Below are 25,606 nucleotides of genomic sequence, written 5' to 3' on the forward strand. Positions count from 1 at the left end.
CTTTGTACCAAAACGTTTCTATATCTACAATTTTTTATTATTTTAAGTACCATTTATTTCCTTTTGGTTACGGCTTTTGAAGGTTATTGTATGGTGACGTGCTCAGCGCTGATTGGTGGATAACATTGGAGTGCTCTGAGGTCAAATATCTTTTTCCTAATCCATCGCTCGGTGTGTCTGTTTGTACTTGCTGAGGTGCTTTGAAATGGAGTGCAACAAGGATGCGGCCCTTGTTGCAAAGGAGGCTGCGGAGAGGAAGTTTGAAACTATGACTACCATCTTCAACCATGCTGCTTCCATGGCAAGCAAAAGGAAGCGGAATGTAGGATCAGAAACATCCGCAGTGCACCATAACCTCCATATGCCGTTCCAAGAAAACGAGGCATCAATGCCGCAAACTGAGAATGTTCATGCAGTACAAGCTGAGAATCAAGATGCAAGCAGTGCTAGAAAGTTTGAACATGTTAATGTTGGGCACAATGTGAAAGTGCAACCTCCTACCAAAATTAGCCTGGCCAAGTCCATTGATAAGGATGAAATGAGGAAACTTTTGATTAAAAGAGCGAAGAGCTGTTTGACCGAGAAGCTGAGGGAGATTAGAAGTAACAAGAATGGTTCTGGTAATAACACAGATGCTGAAAAAGAAGATGATCACCCATCCACCTATATTGTTCCTGATCCTCATTTTCATGATTTTGATAAGGATCGTACCGAGGAATCTTTCCAGAGTGGTCAAGTTTGGGCTTCATATGGTGATAAAGATGGCATGCCTCACTGTTATGTGCTCATTAAGAAACGTCTGTCCTTATCACCATTTAAGCTCGGAATAAATTTTCTCCACGGCGCAAGGACGAGCAATGAATTTGGATCTTTCAATTGGGTTTCTTCTGATTTAAGAAAGACATGTGGTGATTTCAGGATTGGCATGTATGAAACCAGCACTGCACTGGACACATTCTCTCACCAGATTACATGGGATAAAGGTCCTCGTGGGATAATCAGCATTTATCCGCAGAAAGGCGACATATGGGCCGTGTACCGAAACTGGTCACCTGATTGGAATGGAAATACTCCTGATAATGTGATGCAACTCTATGATCTGGTTGAGGTTCTGGATGATTATGATGCTGAGCACGGCATTTCTGTCGCCGCATTGATCAAGGTTGCTGGATTCAGAACGGTTTTTCGACGCTGCCCGGATGGGTATGCCATCAAGAGGATTATGAAAGAAGAGATGCTTCGGTTTTCACACCAGGTTCCTTTTTACAGGATGACAGGGGAAGAAGCTCCAGATGTGCCCTTGGGTTGCTATGAGGTAGATCCAGCTGCTCTTTCTAAAGAGCTCCTTAGGAGATGACAGAGGCAGTGGAGGAGGGTAACAAGATACCAGGGGAAGAAGCTCTTTAGTGCCCCCAAAGATGGTTGTGAGCTACTCCGAGCTGCTACCTCTGATCAACTTCAAAGGAAAACTGAAACAGTGGAGAAAGGCAATGCTGATGAAAACATTAATTGATGCTGATCATTAGATGCCTTCTATGTTTCTTGACCTGCCATCTGTACTGACTATTTGTTGGCATGTTGTACCTTGTATGTTTTCCTAGCTTTTATTTCTCTTGAACGGAATTTTGTTGTGATTGAACTAGTATATATGGGGCTAGCCATTCTGTGTTGTAATTGGGTAGCATGGACATGAATTTGTTGTGATGACTATGCCTTTTCAGTAGCTAGCTCTACTTATTACAGGTGGAGAACCAAAGTTAAGTTTGTGCGAGCTTCTCTGTGAATGATATTCTACTATGCACGGGATATCTTGTGCATGTATCTACCATCCGTTGTTACTTTGAGGTTCATGCCACGCTTTCTAGGTTGTGACAAAAATTGTTTTGTTTTTTAGTGTTACATATTTCATTGTGGTATTTTTTTTCTCATTCCAACGTGTATATCATAAGGTTTCATTATGTACAAACAAATAAGAGCACTTGTTTATGGTCGGATTTGCTGGTATATATAGAATGAAACATTACAATACACTTTGAAACATTGTAAAAAATGCAACATTATGTAAGTACCCAAAGATGAACCTCATAAGATGATGTCCGCGGTTGACTGTGGGCTTTTTCTGGCTAGACGCTCCCGCCAATTCATGAAGGGGTGGAGTGCTAACCTTGGCAGAGATCTCAAGGTCCGCAAGGCTGGCCTGCTCTTCGAGATTCAGCTCCTGGATCTTAAGGCCAACGGGGTAGGCTTATCTTTGGAAGAATGGGCGATCCGCTATAATCTCAAGGACGAGATCCTCAAAATCTGTTGTAAAGAAGAGACCTATTGGCGCCATGAACTGGGTACTTTTTTGGGTTGGCAAGACGGGGTACTTCCAAGCTATTGCCAACGGAAGGAGGCATAGATGTACTGTTACCCTTTTATGGGATGGTGACCGTTTAATCTAGGACCCGTGGATATTAGGGCGCATGTCGACGGGTTTTATGCTCAGTTATTCTCCGAGGTCGCTAGGGATGGAACCTCCCTCGCCGAACATATTTGAACAGGGAATAGTCTGGTTTCTCCAAAGGAGAACAACTTACTACTAGCACCTTTCAAGGAGGCCGAAGTCGCAGCGATCATCAAGTCCATGAACTCGGCATCGGTTCCGGGTCCGGACGGCTTGCCAGTGCTCTTCTTCCAAGCTTTCTAGGGAACGATATCTTGGATTTTTTTTGGGAATTCTTCCAGGGAGTGATGGACATTTCCCGCCTTAAGTATGGGATAATATCGCTCACCCCCAAAATCTTCGGAGCGACCAATATTTGTCATTTCCGTCCGATAACAATCATTACTATTATCTTTTTTATCCTTGCTAAAGGGTACACTAGTAGGGCGACCCTTATAGCAGATAGGATTACCCACCTGAATCAGACTGCCTTCATTAAAGGGAGATTCATTCTCGATGGGATCCTCGTTCTCCATGAGGTCATCCACGAAGTCAAGAGAAAACACCTCAAATCGGTATTTTTCTTAAATTGATTTTCCTAAAGCTTATGACAGCGTCCATTGGTCCTTCGTGAGGGATGTCCTCATTTGGAAAGGTTTTGACACCCATTGGATTGTGATGGTTCTGCAAATCGTCTCTAGTAGTAGAACAACAGTTAACATAAATGATGAAACCGGTCCATACTTCGCCACCTCTCGTGGGTTACGTCAGGGTGACCCCCTATCACCTGTTTAACTTGGTAGTTGATGCGCTCACAGCTATCCTTGATGCGGCAAAGCATGCAGGGCACATTAGGGGAATATGTCCCTATCTTATTAGGGTAGGTGGAATTACCAACCTCGGATATGCGGACGATACCATCCTTATGGTGGAGGGATCGGACACGGATATCCGAAACATCAAATTTCTGCTACTCTGTTTTCAGGAGATGTTGGGGCTACCCATCAACTTCACTAAGAGTGAGGTAATGGTGCTTGGATACTCTGACATGGATACACTAGTAGAAAACGGGGCAAAGGTCACAGGGCAGTTTTCACATTAGCCCCGGTTCAGTCACGAACCGGGACCCATGGGGGCATTCGTCCCGGTTCGTGAGCCCAGGGGGCCGGCCGGGGCCTCGTGGGCATTGGCCCCGGTTCGTATGGAACCATTTGTCCCGGTTCCAGCCACGAACCGGGACTAATGGTCCTCGCTCCTGGCCCACAACCATTTGTCCCGGTTCTTGGCATGAACCGGGACAGAAGGCCCGGATTTAGTACCGGTTCATGCCACGAACCGGGACCAATGAGGTGCCTATATATACCCCATCGCCACGGCAGAGCACTCCACAGTGCTCTGTTTTTCTCTGGCCGGCGAGGGGAGGGCTTTGTGGTGCTCTAGCTCACCTCCTATGCACATGAGGTGTTCGATGAAATGCCCGAGCCACACTAGTTAATCTTTCTCCTCTCGAAACTCGACCTCTGAGCTCCATTTTCCTCGAGATTTGTCTAGGTTTAGCGGCCCGTCACGTCCCATTCCCGTCTTCACCGCCGTCGACCGCCCGCGCCGATCTCGTCGCCGGCAACACCGTGGTGAGCCTCTTGTTCTTATCTTCTTTTTGAAAGAAAAAAATTCTTACTTTAGATAGATACTTGTCTAATTTCTTACTATTTTATTCCTTCTTATTACATAGTGCGATGGTTTTGGTATCCGCCCCCGTCGGCCCTCGTCCTGTCTATGATTCGGATGTGGTATATATTATCTTTTTATAACTATTTGATTCATTTATTGTTTATGACAAATATACCGACCAGCGTGACATAGATTTTATTTATCTAGGAGGTGGTTGAACCGGAAATTCTAACCGACCCTATTGTCGAGAGGTTAAATTTAGTTGAAGAAGAAAACAATTACTTGAAGGAAAAAATAAAAAAATTGAGGAGGAGAAGATGATATTGGAGTTGCATGTTGCGGATGTCGTCGATGATCACAAGATCAAGATGGATGCAATGCGCTTGAAGATTAGAAAGATTAGAAAATATGCCATTCATACCGAGGCTTGGTATCATTATGCCGTTGGATCAATTGTTACCTTGGTTGCGATTATGATCGCATTTGTTTTCGCATTGAAATGTTTTACATAGTTTCAATGTATGGTTTAATTAATTAGATGCTCTGGAGAGCTATATATATGTTGTTAGATGAGAACTATGTATGTACTTTGGTTCTAATGTGATGATGAACTTCTATTAATTTGGTCACTTAATTATCTATTCATGATGTTCTGTAATGGTTTTTGACACACTTAATTATATATAATGCACGCAGATGAACCGGCAATGGATGTACGGTGACAGACACACCTCCGAGTACATTAAGGGCGTGCATGATTTTCTCGAAGTGGCTGAGGCAAACAAGCAGAATGGTTTTATGTGTTGTCCATGCCCTACATGTGGGAATACGAAGTCTTACTCTGACCGGAAAATCCTTCATGCCCACCTGCTTTACAAGGGTTTCATGCCACACTATAATGTTTGGACGAGGCACGGAGAAATGGGGGTTATGATGGAAGACGGCGAAGAAGAAGAGGACGATGACAACTATGTGCCCCCTGAATACGGTGATGCTGCAACGGGGGAAGCTGCTGAAGATCAAGAGGAACCAGACGATGTGCCCAATGATGCTGCAAGGGGGGAAGCTGCTGAAGATGAAGAGGAACCAGTGCCCGATGATGATGATCTCCGCCGGGTCATTGTCGATGCAAGGACGCAATGCGAAAGTCAAAAGGAGAAGCTGAAGTTCGATCGCATGTTAGAGGATCACAAAAAAGGGTTGTACCCCAATTGCGAAGATGGCAACACAAAGCTCGGTACCGTACTGGAATTGCTGCAGTGGAAGGCAGAGAATGCTGTGCCTGACAAAGGATTTGAGAAGCTATTGAAAATATTGAAGAAGAAGCTTCCAAAGGATAACGAATTGCCCGACAGTACATACGCAGCAAAGAAGGTCGTATGCCCTCTAGGATTGGAGGTGCAGAAGATACATGCATGCCCTAATGACTGCATCCTCTACCGCGGTGCGTACAAGGATCTGAACGCATGCCCGGTATGCGGTGCATTGCGGTATAAGATCAGACGAGATGACCCTGGTGATGTTGACGGCGAGCCCCCCAGGAAGAGGGTTCCTGCGAAGGTGATGTGGTATGCTCCTATAATACCACGGTTGAAACGTCTGTTCAGAAACGAAGAGCATGCCAAGTTGATGCGATGGCACAGTGAGGACCGTAAGAAAGACGGGAAGTTGAGAGCACCCGCTGACGGGTCGCAGTGGAGAAAAATCGAGAGAAAGTACTGGGCTGAGTTTGCAGCTGACCCAAGGAACGTATGGTTTGGTTTAAGCGCGGATGGCATTAATCCTTTCGGGGAGCAGAGCAGCAATCACAGCACCTGGCCCGTGACTCTATGTATGTATAACCTTCCTCCTTGGATGTGCATGAAGCGGAAGTTCATTATGATGCCAGTTCTCATCCAAGGCCCTAAGCAACCCGGCAACGACATTGATGTGTACCTAAGGCCATTAGTTGAAGAACTTTTACAACTGTGGACTGGAAACGGTGTACGTACGTGGGATGAGCACAAACAGGAGGAATTTAACCTGCACGCGTTGCTGTTTGTAACCATCAACGATTGGCCCGCTCTCAGTAACCTTTCAGGACAGACAAACAAGGGATACCACGCATGCACGCACTGTTTAGATGACACTGAAAGTATATACCTGGACAAAAGCAGGAAGAATGTGTACCTGGGCCATCGTCGATTTCTTCCGACCAACCATCAATGTCGAAAGAAAGGCAAGCATTTCAAAGGCGAGGCAGATCACCGGAAGAAGCCCGCCATGCGTACCGGTGATCACGTACTTGCTATGGTCAATGATTTACACGTAATCTTTGGAAAGGGTCCCGGCGGACTAGCTGTTCCGAATGACGTTGAGGGACACGCACCCATGTGGAAGAAGAAATCTATATTTTGGGACCTACCCTACTGGAAAGAGCTAGAGGTCCGCTCTTCAATCGACGTGATGCACGTGACGAAGAACCTTTGCGTGAACCTGCTAGGCTTCTTGGGCGTGTATGGGAAGACAAAAGATACACCTGAGGCACGGGAGGACCTGCAACGTTTGCACGAAAAAGACGGCATGCCTCCGAAGCAGTATGAAGGTCCTGCCAGCTACGCTCTTACGAAAGAAGAGAAAGAAATCTTCTTTGAATGCCTGCTCAGTATGAAGGTCCCGACTGGCTTCTCGTCGAATATAAAGGGAATAATAAATATGCCAGAGAAAAAGTTCCAGAACCTAAAGTCTCATGACTGCCACGTGATTATGACGCAACTGCTTCCGGTTGCATTGAGGGGGCTTCTACCGGAAAACGTCCGATTAGCCATTGTGAAGCTATGTGCATTCCTCAATGCAATCTCTCAGAAGGTGATCGATCCAGAAATCATACCAAGGCTAAGGAGTGATGTGGCGCAATGTCTTGTCAGTTTTGAGCTGGTGTTCCCACCATCCTTCTTCAATATCATGACGCACGTCCTAGTTCATCTAGTCGACGAGATTGTCATTCTGGGGCCCGTATTTCTACACAATATATTCCCCTTTGAGAGGTTCATGGGAGTCCTAAAGAAATATGTCCGTAACCGCGCTAGGCCAGAAGGAAGCATATCCATGGGCCATCAAACAGAGGATGTCATTGGGTTTTGTGTTGACTTCATTCCTGGCCTTGAGAAGATAGGTCTCCCTAAATCGCGGTATGAGGGGAGACTGACTGGAAAAGGCACGCTTGGAGGGGGAACTCAATAATATGCAGGGACGGATATTCTTGGTCTGAAGCACACTACACAGTTCTACAGAACTCTACCTTGGTGACCCCGTATGTCGATGAACACAAGAACAGTCTGCGCTCCAAACACCCGGAGCAGTATGACGACTGGATTACATGTGAACACATCAGGACTTTCAGCAGTTGGTTGGAAACACGTCTCAGAGGTGACACCGCTGTTTGTGATGAGTTGTACTCGTTGTCCAGGGGAACCATCTTCGACTGTATTGACTTACAAAGGATACGAGATAAATGGGAATACATTTTACACGATCGCCCAAGATCAAAAGAGCACCAACCAAAACAGCGGTGTCCGCTTTGATGCAGCAACCGAGAGGGGAAAGGACACATATTATGGTTACATAATGGACATATGGGAACTTGACTACGGACATGATTTTAAGGTCCCTTTGTTTAAGTGCAAATGGGTCAATCTGTCAGGAGGCGGGGTACAGGTAGACCCACAGTACGGAATGACAACAGTGGATCTGAACAATCTTGGGTACACTGACGAACCGTTCATCCTAGCCAATGATGTGGCACAGGTTATCTATGTGAAGGACATGTCTACCAGACCGAGGAAAAGATAAGATAAGGAAGCGAATACATCATACGATGAGCCAAAGCGGCACATAGTTCTTTCAGAAAAAAGGGACATTGTGGGAGTGGAGGGCAAGACAGACATGTCTGAAGATTATGAAAAGTTTCATGAAATTCCTCCCTTCAAAGTGAAGGCTGACCCAAGCATCCTGATAAACGATGAAGATTATCCATGGTTATGGCGCAATAAGCAAATGACACAAGCGAAGAAAAAGTGAAGACTTTCTCCCGCAACTATTATGATGATAGCATGCCAACTTTGTAATAGACGAGTATGATACCATTGTCCGTTTTGTACAAGAAGTGCATCTAGTTTTTGCCGTAACCCTCTCAACTTTCTTGCACATGCTATGTGGATGAAATGATGATACCATGCCAACTTTCAACCTTTTCAGAGTTCATTTGAAATGCTTTATAAGCCCTAAGTGCAGAGAGGTTAGGCCCGTAAGCCTGCTTTAGAGAGGAGCTCGACAGCTCAGGTGCACCGCACCTTATAAACAGGTGCGGCTCTCTCTTAGCTAGCGAGGTGGGACTAAACTCACCACCACGCCGCTGTGCAAGGCCATTGGTCCCGGTTGGTGGCACGATGGCACTAATAGAAAGTAAAATAAATAAGTAATTAGAAACAAAATAAAATAAAATAAATAAGTTTTTTGTTGTAAGTAGAAATAAAACAAAATAAATATAGCAAAAAAGAAAATAAAAAAACTAAATACAGCAAAAAGAATTTTCATAAAGAACTAATGGCACTAATAGAAAGTTTATATGTTTTCTAAAACTAATGGCACTAACAGACAGTTTATAATTTTGCTGACCTAAAAGCAAAAAGAATTAAAAAATAAAGCAAAAAACAAAAGAAAATAAATAATGCAAAAAATTTAAAAAACTTCCACCTATTGGGCCACCACGGCCTGAATACGACTAGAAACCCAACCTGGGCCAGGATTCAGGCCCGCAGAAGGCCCAATAGGCCAACAGACAGCATAGTGTGAGATTAGGCCCGTAAGCCTGCATTTGAGAGGAGCTCAAGAGGGCAGCTGCAGCGGGGCTTATAAATCACTCCGAGCCCCTCTCAACTAGCGAGGTGGGACTAAACTTTTGGCTGCGACGCGGGCAGCAAGAGGCCTTTGGTCCCGGTTGGTGGCACCAACCGGGACCAAAGGTCGCCGCTTCCCGCCCTTTGGGCTGCTGAAAAGAGGCATTTGGTCCCAGTTGGTGGCACCAACCGGGACTAATGCCCACCTTTGGTCCCGGTTTGTGCCACGAACCGGGACTAAAGGATTTGCTATATAAGTCCACACTTAGGAAATTTTCGACATACCTCGCCAGTTGCCCCCGACGCCGCCAGGCTGCCCATGCTCGCCGTCGCCGCCCGCTCCTCATCGCCGTCGCCCCGCGCCCTTGCCTCGACGGATCGCCGCCCGGTGCTCGTCGCCGTCGCCCTGCCCCCACGCGCCGCCCCGCCTCGTGCTCCCCTGCTCGCGCGCGCCGCCTCGGCGCCCCGAGCCCCCCTGCCCGGCCCGCGCGTGCTCGCCGGCGCCCTCGCCGCCCCGCCCTCCCGGCCCGTGCGCCGGCGCCCTCGCCGCCCCGCCCCCGCCGTCGCCATCGTCCTAGCCGCCCCCGCTGTGAGAGCCGCCGCCCCGGCTCTGTTTTTTATTTTTATTAGTTTAATTTTTTTGTTCATATGTGATGTATATGTGTATGTGGCTATAATGTATATGTGAACAAAAAAAATTGTATGTATGTAGATGTTCAAAATGTATGAATATATATGTCAAAAATGTTTTTTTGTTCATAGAAAGTTTTTTGTTCATATATAGAAAGTTTTTATATATGACAATGGATATATATTCGATATATATGAGAAATGATGATCCACATGGAAAAGTTTTATATATGCAGAAGTTACAATTTTAGAAAAGTTTTATATATCTAGCTAGGAAGGGAGAAGAAGAAAAGAAGGATAGGAAGAAGAAATAAGAAGAGGAAAGAAAGAAGAAGAGGAGAGGAAGAAGAGGAGATATAAATAGAAGAGGAAAAAAGAAGAAAAAGAAGAGGAGAAGAAGAAAGGAATAGAGGAGAAGAAGAAAAAATAGAAAATATTCTATTTTTTCTTCTTCTCCTCTATTCCTTTCTTCTTCTCCTCTTTTTTTCTTCTTTTTTTTCTTCTTTTTTTTTCTTCAATCCTCTCCTCTATTCCTTTCTTCTTCTCTCCTCTTTTTATTTCTTCTTCGTTTTCTTATGTTTTATCGGGTCTGTCGTCGTCGATATATACCCCTCCCGATAACTTCAACACGAGGGGGGATAACTTCAACACGAGGGGGGGTCGATATACCCCCTCCCCGATAACATTATTTTCCCGTGTATATATGTCGTCGTTGTCGATATAACCCCCTCCTGATAACTTCAACACGTGGGGGGGTCGATATACCCCCTCCCCGATAACATTATTTTCCCGTGTATGTATGTTGTCGTTGTCGATATTACCCCCTCCCGATAACTTCAACACGAGGGGGGATAACTTCAACACGAGGGGCGGGGTCGATATACCCCCTCCTCGATAACATTATTTTCCCGTGTATGTATGTCGTCGTTGTCGATATAAAACCCCCTCCCGATAACTTCAACACGTGGGGGGGGGTCGATATATACCCCCTCCCCGATAACATTATTTTCCCGTGTATGTATGTCGTCGTTGTCGATATATATAACTCCCTCCCAGATAACTTCGACATGATGGACGGTCGATATGTATACCCCCTCTCGACCGTGATAACTTATACCACGGGAGCACCCCCCGGCCCTCTCGCTCGACCAAAACTCTCGAGGACACCCAAACCCTAGAAAAAAACGATGTCGGTCTCCTACCCCCTCCCGCCGCGCCCCTACCCTTGAAGCGTTGCCTAGGCCACCCCAAACCCGGAATAAGCTAGGTCTACGTTTGCACTAATATATCCACCTGCTGTCATGTTTGTGTAATAATTGCCATGTTGTAATATTTGCAGAAACAATGGAGCACGGACGAGATGAGCAAGCAGAAGAGGTGTTGGGGGACATAATCTTAGCCGGAGGTGATATCTTGTCGTATCTTAACGACAATGATGGTCTGGAAGAACAGGGTGAAGAAGCAGGCTGCGGTGATCGAAGAGTGGAGGAGGAAAGACATGATTATGATGGCTCCGGTGACCCAATGCTGGTGCAAGAAGGAGCCCGTGGTGACGGCTCCGGTGACCGAACAGAGTCCGGCCAGGTAAATATATTAGTTAAGCCTGTGCTGACTAGCTAATTGATGCATTCATTGTTTTGGTATGTACACATATTAATTAACACTCGTCTTTCTTCTTTTTTCTAGCCCTCCGGATCGAGCACAACTGCGGTAAAGAGACGAGGCCCGAAGAGAAAGTTGCGCTCGGATGAAAGGTTTGAGATCACAGCAATCGCGCGCGACGGCCAACCGATTGAACCCCTCCGGACAAAGGATGCTTTTGCTGCTCAGTGCGGGGTTCTAGTTAGGGACAAGATCCCGATCAGCATCCACCAATGGTATAAGCCTAAGAAGGAAGACCCTGAGGTGTCTTATGTCAATGATATGCAGAAAGATGATCTTTGGACTGAGCTGAAGGCAAATTTCACCCTACCGCCAGAGGAGGATCCGGAGAAGCCAGTTAAAGAGCAATTAATCAAGTCTCATGCTCTTAAGAAGATGGCAGACCTATTCAGGAGGTGGAAGAATGAGCTGAAAACGTTTGTCGACAAAGAAGAGACACCTGAATTCATCGGCCGGTATGAGAAGATCAGAGATCACTGGCCCGCATTTGTGGCCCACAAGACATCGGAAAAGAGTAAGAAGATGTCAGCGACAAACAAGATGAATGCTGCGAAGAAGAAGCTTCACCATCGCACGGGGTCAGGTGGCTACCTCAAAGCCCGGCCTAAGTGGGCCAAGTCTGAGAGGGATCTGCTTGATAAAGGGATCGAACCACAGACAATGAACTGGCCAGACCGTTGCCGGACTTGGTTCTTCGGGGCTGGCGGAACCTTGGACCCTGTATCAGGGAGGTGTCGTTGGACGGACGAGCAACTTGCAATACCCGTCAAGAAGATTCAGCACTATATCGATGCAGCGCAGCAAGGGACGTTCGTTCCAGACAGAGAGAACGACGAGCTCACAATGGCCCTCGGGAATCCTGAGCACCCTGGACGGACACGAGGCACGCCAGGCTCCGTTCCGTGGAAGGCTGGTTTTCCGGACGCGGGCGGTTACAAAACCCAGGAGAGGAGGAAAAAAGTGGAGCAGATCCAAATTCAGCGTCTGCACGAAAGGGTTCAAGTGCTAGAGGAACGAGACAGCAATAGAGATGCCGAAACTGCCCCCGAAGCTACACCGCGATCTCAGCGTAGAAGCAGCGTGGCTTCCACCGAGCTGCCTCAGCTGGAGCATGCGGCTACTCCTAGCTACCCCGTGGATGCTATCACGGAGTCTCAACATTGCCACCTTATGGCGGAATGGCAGAACTTGAAAGTCAAGGCGGCTGTTGGCTCTGTTTTACCTACTGAACACGGCGCAACCTACCACTGCCGGCCGATTCCTGAAGGATATGCTAGGGTGATGGTGGATGAAATAACGGAGGGATTTGAGGACCTCCAGCTTGACCACCCTAACGGTGAAGGGGAGACTCGGCTGGGTTTAGCTCTGAAGACTCCATGCCTATGGCGGAAGGAGCTCATCAAGCTTCCGAACTGGACGGCTCCGGCGAGTAAGGGCACTCCGCCTCCTCCTCCGCCTCCTCCTCCGGCGAGTGATCAGGGCACTCAGCCTCCTTCTCTGGCGCGTGGCGGCACTCCGCCTCCTCCTCCGGCGAGTGATCAGGGCACTCAGCCTCCTTCTCCGGCGCGTGGCGGCACTCCGCCTCCTTCTCCGCCAGCGCCGGCGCGCCAGAGCAGCCAGCCTCCTCCTTCTCCGTCTCGTCAGCAAGGGCGGAAGAGACCCGCCGCCGCTGCGGCTGCTCCGGCGCGTCGTAGTCCTTCTCCTCCGCCTCGTAAGCAAGGAAAGAAGACAGCCGCAGCCGCTCCGTCTGCTCTGCCGGCGTCTAGTAGTACAGCTGCCAGAAGCGGGAGGCAATACAGATTTGGTCCTTCTCTGAAGACTCCAGAGAAGTTACCATATGAGAGGACCGAGGAGGAGAACGCGAAGATCGTGCGAGCCGAAGTGAAGAACTTCTTTGAAGGGGTCAAAGCAAAGAAACATCCACCTCCGGAGGAGAAGGTAGATCCGGTGAAAGCAAAGCGCACTCTGGCTGCCCTGACAAAACCACCAAAGTCTCCGCCAAAAGGCAACTATGAGCGCGTTCTTGCAAAGGCATATGCCGAAGCGGAGCGGTCGGGAAGTACTGTCAGTGATAAAAGGATGAAAGAACGACGAGCTGGGAAAAAAATTGCCCAGCTCGGCGAACAAGAGAACCAATCGTGCCCCCCGCTCAAGGTGTCAAAAGACATCGTCGCTAATGATCCGGGTATGGTGCCCGGTTATACCGATCTTGGAGATTACCTGCCCGACGATGTACATTATGAAATCATGGAGGTGGACGAACACAAATACCATTACGGGAAGCCTCTCGTCAAAGATGTCAAATCTCTAAGCACGATGATGCGAAGACTACATGATTGGTACATGAAAACCTGCAGAGAGTCTGATGGGATGAGTACTTTAACGCTGAGAGTTAAACCGGAGCATGACCTCGTTGGAATTGAACTGCTGAATGTTCCATTTGAGGATTTCTTCCAGTTTTACAATCTAATGTCCCTCGATAAAACAACGATCACTTGCTACTGTCTGTAAGTAGTACTACTTCTGTCATTAAGTCTCTCTATATAGGTCAGCTCTTTCATTGCATGTATTTATACTTATCCTCACTATATTATGCAGATTGAAGATCGCCGAATTGAAGAAAAGACAAATCGGTGATATTGGGTTCATTAACACAAATCTCATAGATGCAATCAGGTTAAATTCATGCCAAAGAAGCCGAGGCCAACTTGCTACAATCGTTGGTATTAAATCAAAACAAAGATATAATACTCTTTCCTTACAACTTCAAGTGAGTGTTACTGTCTTCTGCATATTCGGTTTCCCTTTATTAGTCCAGGTTATGGTAATGTAATTGATGACTTATGCATGCATGCGCAGCTTCCACTATATTCTCCTAGAGATTAAGCTTGAGCCGGGAGTAGTAACCGTCTTAGACTCGAGACGAAAAGATCCCCAGGACTATGCGAACATGACTCAAATGCTCCAGAAGTAAGTTAAATCGATCATTATCCACCATATCAGCAACTTTGTTCATTTCCTGATATCAAGTAATTGTTTTCTTTGTCTGGCAGGGTTTGGAGAAAATTCACCTCAAAAGCCCCGGGACTGCCGAACCAGCTGCAATTTAGACACCCAAAAGTAAGTACTATAGTAGCATGTTCCGCGCATCTCCTAGTGATTCAAGCGCTAGTTTGATCAATACCATTTAGCATGCTTGCTTATCAGTTTGATTGACCTCTATTTCTTGTAAAGTGGTTGTGGCAGCAACCCGGGAATAATTACTGTGGATACTACATTTGCGAGTCCATCCGCTACCATACCTGTGAGCGGGGCTACACTGAAGAACAATATGAAGTGCGTAAGCAATAATATTCACAATTTTATTTTATTACCATCATTTGTGTTGAGTTTCATTTATTCATATATATATATGTATTGACCCCCTTCTTCAAATTAGATTTTTCGGAAGCGGGATGAACTCCTAGCACCAGATCGTATGCGAGGAATTCAAGAGGAATTGGCGGCATTCTTCCTTGACCACGTGATCGCTGAAAACGGAGAATACTATGTGGACCCTGTGTTCCTACAATATAATTAGGAGATTGTATTGTAAGAGATAATTATTGTATATATGTAGCCGGTAGTGTCGGATAGATATACGAGAACTTGTTGTTCGACCAATATCTCGGAGAAGGAGAGGTGGTCGATATCACTTCTCTCTGTATGCATATATATATGTTCATGACGATCTTCTGTTTCCTTCATTTGATTACTAGCTAGCGTGTCTACTCCTCTCCATACGTATATAGTACGTAGCGTCGACAAAGCACGGAGATAAGAGAGGACACTTCTCTCTATTAATTAGCTAGCTAACACAATATATGAAACACCTAAATTAACCCCCAAAACCCCTAAACCACCCCCTTTCAAAAAAAACAAAAACCTCAGCTCCTGCCAGGTGCTGACGCGTGGATGCCTATTGGTCCCGGTTGGTGGCACCAACCGGGACCAAAGGCCCTCCTGCCTGGGCTCCCCGCACCGGCCACGTGGACGGCCTTTAGTCCCGGTTCGTGTAAGAACCGGGACTAAAGGGCTAGGGCATTAGTAACGACCCTTTAGTCCCGGTTCCAGCCTTTATGAACCGGGGTAAAAGCCCCTTTTCCTACTAGTGATAAGCAAAGAATTGCAAACCGACTAAATTGCCGCCTAGGGTCTTTCCTGACATATTAACTGGGGATGCCAATTAGTGACTCTAGGTTGTTAGTTAAGGACCTACGCCTGACGGTGGAGAAAGTTCATAATAGGGTTGAGCCATGGCAGGGAAGATGGTTATTGAGAGCGGCATGTGATGTGCTCATTAACTCATCTATGATCAACCTGCTTATGTACTTGATGGGATTATATAGTCTTCACGAATCCCTTCATCATGATATTGTGAAGTACCAATCCCGGTTATTCTGGGCGGGAAAGGGAGACAAGCAAAAGTATCATATGGTCAGATGGTCGGAAATTTGCAAACCCAAGGAACAAGGGGGCCTGATAATAATTTCCTCCAAGCGGATGGATATCGTGCTGCTATCTAAGTGGCTTTGGCGGATTGCAACCGGAGAAGGGGGTCTCTGGTTGGATATCATCCAAGCAAAATATTTGCAAGGCCAACATGTAGCATTCGCTCTGTAAACTGGAGGATCTCAATTCTGCAATCCGTAATCCAGCTGCTTCCAGTGATCCAAATTGGATCGTCCATCAAGCTGGGCTTGGGGACGAATACCCTTTTTTCGTTGGATCGCCGGTCGGGCCAACGGCCTTACGGATCTAGGTTCCCCAATATCTTCAGTATATGCACACACCCGCATATAACCATATAAGCTGCCCTCGTGAATCTCGTTAACCTATGCTTCTGTCGGATGTTTGCCCCCGTGCCAATGGGAAGAACTATTAGAGTGTGTGGCCCTACACATGCCTACCTTAGACCAGGATGCCATGGTTGTCACCTGGAACCAAATGGTCTCTTCTCCTCTTGGTCCATCTATAGATCCCTTGTGGCTACTCCGGGACCAGAGGAATTGAATCTCCTGCGGGCAATCAAATTTTCCCTCAAAATTCGTATCTTCCTTTGGCAATTAGTCTGTGGCCGCCTCCCCTCGGGGATTGAGATAATCAAGCGTAATGGCCCTGGCGATGGTCAGTGCCCTTTGTGTGAGGTTCCAGAAGATTCGAATCACATCTTCTTCACTTGCCCCTCGTCTCAGTTTCTTTGGAGTTGCCTTCGCGAGGTGGTGGGTGGTAGGTGGTGCCATGAAAATCTCTCGGACTTGTTTTGGGAGGTTCAAACCCACCAACCTTCCATCCGTCTGACCCTTTGGGTGGTAGTTGGGGTGCTATAATGGACATTATGGACTGTGTGTAATAAGCTTGTGATTGAACATGTGATCGCACTTCGGGCGACTGATGCTATTTATAAATTGTGTGGATTTCTGCAGCTATGGAGGCCGCTTAGCAAGCGGCACGCTCGGCGGGCCATCGACAAGATCTACTTGGACCTTCGTTCCATTGTCTCGTGTCTAGTGCCGCCGCCCCCTACACCGCCCCTGCACCGCCTCCCCAGCCGGATTAGCTACCTAGTTTTATTTCAGGGGATGTTGTGATGAGCCCCTAGCAAGACTATTTATTTTATGCTCCCTCTCGCTACTTGAACTCCTCTCTGTATGAACCTTCTTGTTGGTTGTTCGCCGTTGCTTGATAATAAAGCAGGGGAACCATTTATCATCGACTATGTAAGTACATTGAAACAAGACAAATGTTGCCATAAATCGAAAAACATGTCATGAACCTAAAAGCAATGATCAGACGGTGGATGCATGCACCGGATACCCCGTGCATGGTACAAAAAGCACAAGTATGGAGAATGTCTTGTTAGAAGAAAGCAATTGAACATTCGGTAGGATCAGAGTTCAAGTAGCACCAACTTGGAGATTCGTCAACCTGGCAGGCACATATAAGCCGTTTCTTTTTTGTTTTCTTTTCTTTTTTTTTGCGGAAAGATATAAGCCATTTCAGAACCGCATATATACTAACCTTGTGAAGGCATCCATTTCAGATCCTCTACATGGCAGCACCACAGCATGTCAGCATTTGCTAGATAAATATGTATCCCTTGAAAAGTATATACTCCATATAAAAACCCTCCTCGTGGAACATGGGCGCATATTTTGACCAAGTTGGCGGTTCTAGGCTTGCAATAAGAGGTGAAGACAGAGACATATTTTGGCAATAAGAGGGAAACCGGACGGCCAGAAGAAGAGCAGCAGACATGGCGGCCGCCGTGAAGGTGTACGGGCGGCCAGGTCTTGGAACATAGCCAGGGTGATCTTGATCCTGGAGGAGGGCAGCGTTGAGTACGAGGTCGTCGCCGTCGACTTCGCCACCGCTGAGCACAAGAGCCCCGCCCACCTTGCCAGGAACGTATGTGCTCTAGACTATCTGGCTCTTCTATGTATCCTACTAATCAACATCTAGCTAAATTTCAATCCGGTGCCACAGTCAGATTTCCATCCTTAGTAACATGTAAGATCAGTTAGTAACGCAACGATCATCGGGATTGAAGGGGTCGACTGGATAAAGAAACTGAATGACGATAGACCGAAAAATATCAGTTAGCTGGAAGATAGCAAGGGTGTTTGTTTTTCTTTTAGCGTTGATGTTGCTGATTAGCTGCTAAGTGGTACATGTGTCTGTGGTTTTTCTCTTTTCACAGCCATTCGGTCAGGTGCCTGTCTTGGAGGATGGTGATTTCTGCCTCTGGGGTAAGAAACTTCATGAGCAAATTTTCTACTGAAATCAAACATGTTTCAAGCCTTGCTTTCTCACCGCATCTATTGCAGAGTCGCGCGCACTAAATATGTATGCCGCAAGTACAAGCCCGAGCTTCTCGGGGTCGGCAACCAGGAGCTGGAGGGATCAGCAATGGTGGACGTGTGGATGGAGGTGGAGGCTCACCATTACAGCCCTATAATGGATGCTATCCTCATGGAAATCAGGATCCGGCCGATCTTTGGGCAAAGAGTAGACGAGAGCGCCGTGGAGGGCAACATCGAGAAGCTAAAGAAGGTGCTGGAGGTGTACCAGTCGAGGCTGTCGAGCTCCAGGTACCTGGCTGGTGATTTCATCAGCCTCGCGGACCTCAACCATGTGTCCACCATGTTGTGCCTAGGGGTCACTACATACAGGTCAGTTCTCGACGCGTACCCACGTGTGAGGGCATGGTGGGATGGCCTGAGGGCCAGGCCGGCGGTGAGGAAGGTGTCTGGTCTAATGAATCCGTCCGCGAAGAATTTCTGAAATGATTTAGTTGACCGTATTTTAGCATCATTTCTTTCATGCGAGTCCTGATGCCAAAGGGGGAGAATGAAGTTCTATTAGGTTGCTCGGGATGTCTTATGGGAGTTGGAAGTTCACAAGCATCACTCTTTGATTTCCATCTTGTGATTTGTGATTACCTTTTCAATAACTTGTTCGACCATGTGTGGTGTTTGGCTTGCTACTCTACTTGTGATTTTTATGGTGCATGGGACTGATATTCTTAGTTTTGTTGATCATGGATCCAAATTTTTCTTCTTCTTTTTTGCATCCAGGAAAAGAAACTTGAGCGGCCATCTTTTGGAAATACATGTTTCTATATGGCTAATATTTTGCGATTCCGTTGGCTGAACTAGACATATAAACAATTTAGCATGGATACATAAACTTGTTATCACTTAACAGATTTATCCATCATATGGCTCAGATGAACTTAATGGGCAAAAATTTCTATTGAAATTGAACATCGTATGGAAAGCCCACCAGGCAGCCACTGCAATGGGCGCAACCCTGAGGCGGCGCATTGGTGCACTGTAGCTAAGTGCGCAAAGGGGCCACATGCAGCCTCACATGAGCACCACCCATCGCCCAGGAGAGGCACTTAGTTTTTTAAATAATATTTCCGACAAACTGAATATATTCAAAAAAACAAAAAACAAAAACAAAATACTTGCAGCATATAGATTCAAAAGCATGCAAACCAGTCAATACGCGCAGAAACCAGTTGATTTCCTCACAACATTCTGCTTGGCATTATACTGCCAGTTCTCAAACCAATTATGTGTATCACCATATTCGGTTTTCGACATTTTGCTTGGCGATTCTGGGTGATACTTACTTCTAGATAGTAGTCAGAGTTCGATCAAAGTTGAGCATGATAAATATGACACTGGAGAGTGCATCTGCCATGGATGGATGGATGCTTGGCTGTTTCTTCTATCTTTCTCCTCTCTGCTCCGGCGTGAGGCCTCCCTTGCCGCAGGTGGGGCACTTCCTCATCCCAAACCCCTGGCAGTCGAAGCACCTGAACCATATCCCATAATTAATACCAGCAGTTTAGTCACAAACTAATCGCTGGAGTAACAAGTGATACTTCGACTACACGTACTACATGAATATCATGACTTGTAATTTCTCATGATTAATAAACATACTTCCATCTCTCGAAGATGTTGCCGTTCTTCTTGTTCCTGCCTGTCCCCTGCATCAAACATTAGACAGTTCCTCATCAATATTAAGAAAATATGATTGCAGATTATAACAAATGGCCTTCAGAAGATAATTATTAAAAAATATATTTGCAGATAATAATAAATGGCCTTCAGAAGATAGGATATGTATGGCAGCAGCAAGCAGAGATTGGTCTTGCCTTGCAGCCTTCGCATTCCACTGCACCCTTCCCCCTGCATGTCTTGCAGCCTGAAGCCACCTGCACAGCACAAGCAGCATCTTCTTCAGTACAACACTGGAAAGAATGGCTTCTATGCAGCAGGGCAGCAACGATAGCCATGGCTACAACCAGCCGGTGCCAAGAAGATTTAGAAACTGAAATTCTGTGAGGAGAGATACTCATACCAGTTTCGCCCCGGACTTGGACGCCATGGCCGGAAGCATCCTGGTCTTGGGCGTCCCTTGCTGTCGACATGAGAAGCAGCTGCGGCTCGTGGCGGTGGATGCCCTCAGGGAGACCAAGCTAGCACCGGCAGGCTCCATGGCTGCTGCTGCTGCTTGCCTCAGAAACCTTCCAAGTTTTACAGCCCTATGCAGTGCAATGCACAAGGCAAACCATCCTCAAGCCTCTGAAGAAGAGAGACAAAGGACAGCGACTGGGTAACTTTGTAGCCACAGAAACAAGAAGTATAATTTTTAGCATTATTTGTGGTGTGAGGCCCTGTGGCCATATGATGAGGATAAGGATGAGGCTGATTTTCTCTCTGCCCTTACTTTGGCCTGACTTAAGCTACAAAAGCAGCATCTCTGTTATCAGCAGCAGAGCTAAAAAGTACAGCATCTCACATATCTAAACAAATGTAACATCACACCAAGAAGACCTCATTTTCTCTAACAAATGAACAGAAAAAAGGGGACTGGTTCTTTTAAAGTAATCATAGTGCGGTATCCGTGCACACAAATACATATATTCTTTCTTCTCCCAGCAGAGGACTAGCTTTCTTCATCGACGATAATGGTTGCTCCTGTGCCTATCCCAAGCTCCACGAGCGAAGCCGTCTCTTCTTCGAGTAGTTGCGGTAGTGGGCATCCCTGCTAAAACACAACCATAGCATCAATAATAATCTATTTCAAATATTGGCATATTCACAAGCAGATTCTTTCAAAGACAATAAGCAGTACTCTTTTTAATCGGACTTTTGTACATGAACAATAGAACTCCAGAAGTTCAACTTTGGAGGAGATATTAGAGAGACACAATATATGTCGTACCTCTTCTTCAAGAAACAATCTCAGTTTGATGTCCTTCAGTTTAAAGAAACTCTCGCACAAAGATTTCAGCTTTCCAACCTACACAAAAAAAAAACTTTGACAGTTAAAATATTGAATGGGACAAAGCAGATCAGATGAACGATCTGTCATCACTGTAAGTAGTACAAATAAGTGCCAGAGGGAGCCAAAAATAAGGATAGACAAGTGGTATGAAGCACTTACAGTAGTTGCAGGAGGCAGTTTCTTTGTCAATGGTTGCTTCTCACCCATGGATGGCCCCACACATTTCAAGGTGATACCTGCATGCAGAACAGAAAAATCCCAGTTCATTCATGTAGCCATATTATTGTCCAATTTATTTAGTTCAGGATAATTACTTATAAGCCCAGAAGCCATCTTTTGTGGGCCTGACATCCTTGAAGTTGGCTTCTCGTCCTCAATGCCATGAAAGGCCTTCAGTTCAGCAAACCTGCATTAAGAATTATGTGCTGCCTAAGTATACTCAATTAATTACTGTTGATAAAAAAAGCAGGTATCTTTCAGAAGTAAACAAATTGGCAAACAATGCCAGAAAACACAAATACATGTCAGTAATGAGCTAACCATATAGGCCAAATTGACTAACAAGCAAAACATAACTTTTTTCAGTCACTGAATGTTACAAAAGTATTCTTCTAATTCGAGAGGATAAAACCATACAAGGAGTCTTCTAGTTAGATAGGTCACTTCATTATGATGACATCGCAACATCATCCTTCTCAGATGAACATGGGAACACCATTTGAGCAATTGGATTTTCTATTTTCTTTAAAAAAAAGTGCTCAAATCAATGGATTATCTCCTCGATGGATCCTTAGTGCTAAAACGGAGTGGAATTTTGACAAACTTACCTAGGGTGTAGCTGTTTGAGCAGTTCTGGGTCACTTGATTCTGCTTTTCCCATAACAAGGCGAATGTATCTATAATGTTACATCACAAGTATCAGAATTATGAAGATGGGCAAACCATATTTATTTAAAGATGTGTGATAATAAAGAGGCCTTCTCAGAACACCAGAAGAAAATTAAGGGTAGACATAGAGAAAAACACAAATATGGTCCCGGCAACCAACTTAAGATGACTACTAGCCAGCCATGCACGATCTGAGAAGGTAATAATTGACAGGCAAGGGCAAAAGGGATTTAACTGACCGTATTTCTGCTTCCCTCCGTTCACGTGCACTTACCTAGAAAAAGAATGACATATTAAGGATGCAATGTATTGCTACATATATGCTGAAGAGCATCCAGAGAAACAGCAATTACCTCACTGCCATTTAGTATTTTAACATTTCCTAGTCGAGCAACAAGCACAAATCGAGGAGCACCTCCCTTGGCAGGATCAGCTATAGGATTATCAGAAATCCTGACGTCCTTCCAGAAAAACAGATTTCAGTTAGCCGTGTCGGTCTATAATTATGCAGCAATACCAGAGTGAAAAATAGAAGGATAATTCCTTGGAAACTAGCTCACCATTAAACTTGGAAAGAGGTTAAGTGAATCCACAGAAGGAAAGTCTTCTATTTCATTAGATCCTGAGGCATTTAAATGTCACCATTAGCACAACATTTCTGTTTCTACTTGAACAGCACAGAAGGCAGTACTTTGTTAGAACAGGGTATTGTCTTATAATCTTAGTTTTGTGAAGTATGGGAATACAGAAAAAGGCAAGCGCGAAAATACCTAATAAAAGGACTTGCAATTTTTCGAAGGCCGGAACAGCTACATCACCAAGAGACCCTGATGATGGAAGATTATATGGGTATCTTACATGCTTTATCTTGTTCTTGTTCAAATGGAGCTGTTCCAAGCTGCAAGTCACAAGATCCAAATGAAAGAAATGCTGAAGTACCACTAACTTAATTACAAAAGCTTCAACTTTTATACTGGTACCTTCTTAAATAAGAAAGTTTCACCATTTCATCCCATGAAACAATGTGATTGTCTTCCAAATTTAAGAGCCGCAGTGTATCGAAACCTTGCACAAAGTTTCCAACTGGGGTCTGGAGAAGATGGTAAAATACAGTTAGTCCTCAAATATTGTTTAATGCACACTTTGCTGAAGGAATAAAAGTATGAACTACAGACTTTGGGAATGATTATCCATTTAAAATGCAGCACATTGGCAATGAACTGGCAGAAAGCTACATTTGTTAGGTATTGAGGTGTTTTGCTCTTTTCTTTGGATACAGATGAGATGAAGAAGAAGATAGCAATTTTATGTAAAGCACATAAGAAGAGAAGTACGAGGAGAAATGCTAACCGTGATTATGTTCAGCTTGTTCCATATTAGGTGGAGGTCAGTGAGACATGCAAATGGAACTTTAAGCTTTTCAATCTGTTCCACATAAGTCAGCATCAAACTTCTAGTGTGATTGATATATCGACTGATAATATTTCAAGTAGTCCGCATGCAGAGCACATACCAGTTCCCAGGTTACACCACAGTTGTTGAGAACCAAAACACGAATATTCTTCAGCAATGGACTTTCTACAAAGTCATTCTCCATGGTATTGTTTGTCAAATCAAGAACTTCGAGAGATGGCAGAGCTTGACACAGAGAGAATATATCCTGAGAAAAATCCAAACAGTTTAGGAACATTCCAGAAGATAAGCGGCAAAAAATCATAGATAAAAGAAAGTGACATGTTGAGACAGCAAAAAAGTTATAAAACATGTACTGTCAACTCAGAAAAAGTACTAAAGGTGCTCTGAACTGATGTAATAACAATGAACACGGACAGCATTAACACAAGGACATTCAAGGAAATACTTACTGATAAGTGACAGCAGAACTGACACTAATATGTTATCACAAGAATTAGTAACAACTCCAAGCTTATTAGTGATGAAATATAGCAGCACCACATACCAGTTACTCATCTCTGGCAGTCTTGTTGACATAGCATGGTCAAATTTTAAAATAAAAAATCAAACGGAATGAGAAGACAAACAGGTATAGCATTTCTTTGTCTGTTTCAATTTTATTCAGTTGCCTATCTTATGTCCATACTAGTTAAGAATCGCAAAAGGTCCTAGAGTTCAAATCAAATCTGTGAAAGTATGCTTGCAAAAAAGGGGTACATACTTGCCACTGAGAAATGAGATTTCCGGTTAAATCAAGTTGCCTGAGATCTGAAACAAGCAAAATAATTAGCCAGGACACTCATGAAAATGGGATGCTGATTATAGACTTTGTATGCATACTTGACTGGCTTCAAGTCTCGAATAGATTATTAGTAATAATTGTTGGTTCTCATGCTATAGTACCTTACATCATTTAGGAAATTCAGACCACTTCCAAACAGAGGTAAGGTAGGATGTAAGACGCGGCATAAGGGTTCCAGTAAGAGTGATGGCGGTTATGTGTCCATATTGTTTTACATTTTATTAAAATTTAGAAAGTACGTTCCATTATCTCCCATGAGGAAATGAGCGGAATGTGGTAGATATGAAACCTTCATGAACAAAACATGGCAAGCTGAATGCAGTTGATTGTCCTACCTCAGTGGAAACAGAACAGTCATCAAAACAAAAAATTCAGGTGGTTTGCCGTGTATCACTGGGAGCAAGTCAAGCAAGGATTCTAAAATTAGTAAACTTACTTGGAACCAACCCCTGTAGTTCCTCTGGCGATCCGGCCGAGCTTACCCCCATGAATGAAACAGACGCACACGACAACTCGTCAAAGTTCTTCAGCTTGTCCCGGACCTTGTTCGTCCCGACCAATTCCACCGATACGCGCTTCTGGCTCGTCGAGAAGACGTACATTTCATCTGAACACAACATAGCGTGCGTAAGGAGGTCACATTGCCAATTTACAAGATCCAAGTACAACTGGAAACAAATTCATTCTCACTGGATGATTACTCGGGAACAATAATAAACTGGTTGGGATCTTACGCCGACTCGCCAACAAAGACAGGATTATCAACATGATAGATGCTCAACTGATTGTCTTGGAAGCGGTATAAAAATCCTATTTTGAAGGCATGGGCGCACCTTGTTCCTCCTTGGTGAAGTCGTCGACGCGGTAGCGGAGGCGGAGGGCGTCGGGGAGCGCGATCCCGGCGCTGAGCGCGGAGGGGCGCGCGAAGGAGGCAGAGCGCTCGCCCGCGGCGGCGAAGTAGCGGCGGCCGGCGAGGGAGCCGTCGTGGCGGCCGCCGGCGCCGCCGTCCCAGTCGACGCCCACCCAGTCGCCGCCGTGGCCGTCGACGGGGCCCAGGTAGCGCACGGTGCCGGAGCGGCGCGGGTCGCCCGCCGCGTGCACGCGCTGGCCCAGCCGGAACCCGGCGCCGGCGGCGGCCATGTGGGTGTGATGCGGAGGGAGTGGAACTGGAACTGGATCGGAGGGGGGGAGAGCAGAGAGCGATGTGCCACTGACCAGGGTGGACCCACCCACGACTCGTTTGAGTAGTACTCTCTTGTTCGCAATTTCGTCGTCTCTCCTCCGTCCCGAATTACTTATCACGAAAATGAATATTTGCATGCATTCCCATAAAATGGCATATTTACAGAC

The 25,606-nt window shown here is 45.7% G+C and overlaps 4 protein-coding genes across 6 annotated transcripts; 2 read left to right on the forward strand and 2 right to left on the reverse strand.

Moving 5' to 3' along the window:
• Window positions 1-205: 205 nt before the first annotated feature.
• On the forward strand, window positions 206-1,357 carry LOC123156707 (uncharacterized). The gene has a single exon (XM_044574870.1). The coding sequence runs from the start codon at window positions 206-208 to the stop codon at window positions 1,355-1,357; it is 1,152 nt and encodes a 383-aa protein (XP_044430805.1).
• A 16,556-nt stretch (window positions 1,358-17,913) lies between these two features.
• On the forward strand, window positions 17,914-18,867 carry LOC123179833 (glutathione S-transferase 1). Its single transcript, XM_044591726.1, has 2 exons — window positions 17,914-18,053; window positions 18,132-18,867. The coding sequence occupies exon 2, from the start codon at window positions 18,214-18,216 to the stop codon at window positions 18,586-18,588; it is 375 nt and encodes a 124-aa protein (XP_044447661.1). The 5' UTR covers window positions 17,914-18,053; window positions 18,132-18,213; the 3' UTR covers window positions 18,589-18,867.
• Window positions 18,868-19,273: 406 nt separating this feature from the next.
• Window positions 19,274-20,468, reverse strand: LOC123179834 (protein PHOTOSYSTEM I ASSEMBLY 2, chloroplastic). Its single transcript, XM_044591727.1, has 4 exons — window positions 20,182-20,468; window positions 19,976-20,035; window positions 19,761-19,807; window positions 19,274-19,630 (listed from the first exon to the last, which is right to left on the reverse strand). Exons 1-4 carry the CDS (start codon window positions 20,317-20,319, stop codon window positions 19,543-19,545), a joined length of 333 nt encoding a protein of 110 aa, XP_044447662.1. The 5' UTR covers window positions 20,320-20,468; the 3' UTR covers window positions 19,274-19,542.
• An 89-nt stretch (window positions 20,469-20,557) lies between these two features.
• On the reverse strand, window positions 20,558-25,459 carry LOC123179831 (tubulin-folding cofactor E). Of its 3 annotated transcripts, none has more exons than XM_044591723.1 (15): window positions 25,090-25,459; window positions 24,693-24,863; window positions 24,176-24,222; window positions 23,513-23,659; window positions 23,350-23,424; window positions 22,980-23,089; window positions 22,770-22,897; window positions 22,560-22,621; window positions 22,353-22,460; window positions 22,239-22,273; window positions 21,939-22,007; window positions 21,426-21,517; window positions 21,271-21,347; window positions 21,049-21,126; window positions 20,558-20,871 (listed from the first exon to the last, which is right to left on the reverse strand). In XM_044591723.1, the coding sequence occupies exons 1-15, from the start codon at window positions 25,394-25,396 to the stop codon at window positions 20,770-20,772; spliced, it is 1,608 nt and encodes a 535-aa protein (XP_044447658.1). In that variant the 5' UTR covers window positions 25,397-25,459; the 3' UTR covers window positions 20,558-20,769. The 3 variants fall into 3 exon arrangements, with proteins under 3 accessions (XP_044447658.1, XP_044447659.1, XP_044447660.1); XM_044591724.1 differs by having other exon boundaries at window positions 20,558-20,868; window positions 25,090-25,457; XM_044591725.1 differs by lacking the exon at window positions 25,090-25,459 and adding an exon at window positions 24,991-25,039.
• Between the last annotated feature and the right edge of the window lie 147 nt (window positions 25,460-25,606).

This window comes from Triticum aestivum, chromosome 1D (assembly GCF_018294505.1).
Source record: "Triticum aestivum cultivar Chinese Spring chromosome 1D, IWGSC CS RefSeq v2.1, whole genome shotgun sequence".
In the NCBI taxonomy this organism is placed as follows: domain Eukaryota; kingdom Viridiplantae; phylum Streptophyta; class Magnoliopsida; order Poales; family Poaceae; genus Triticum; species Triticum aestivum.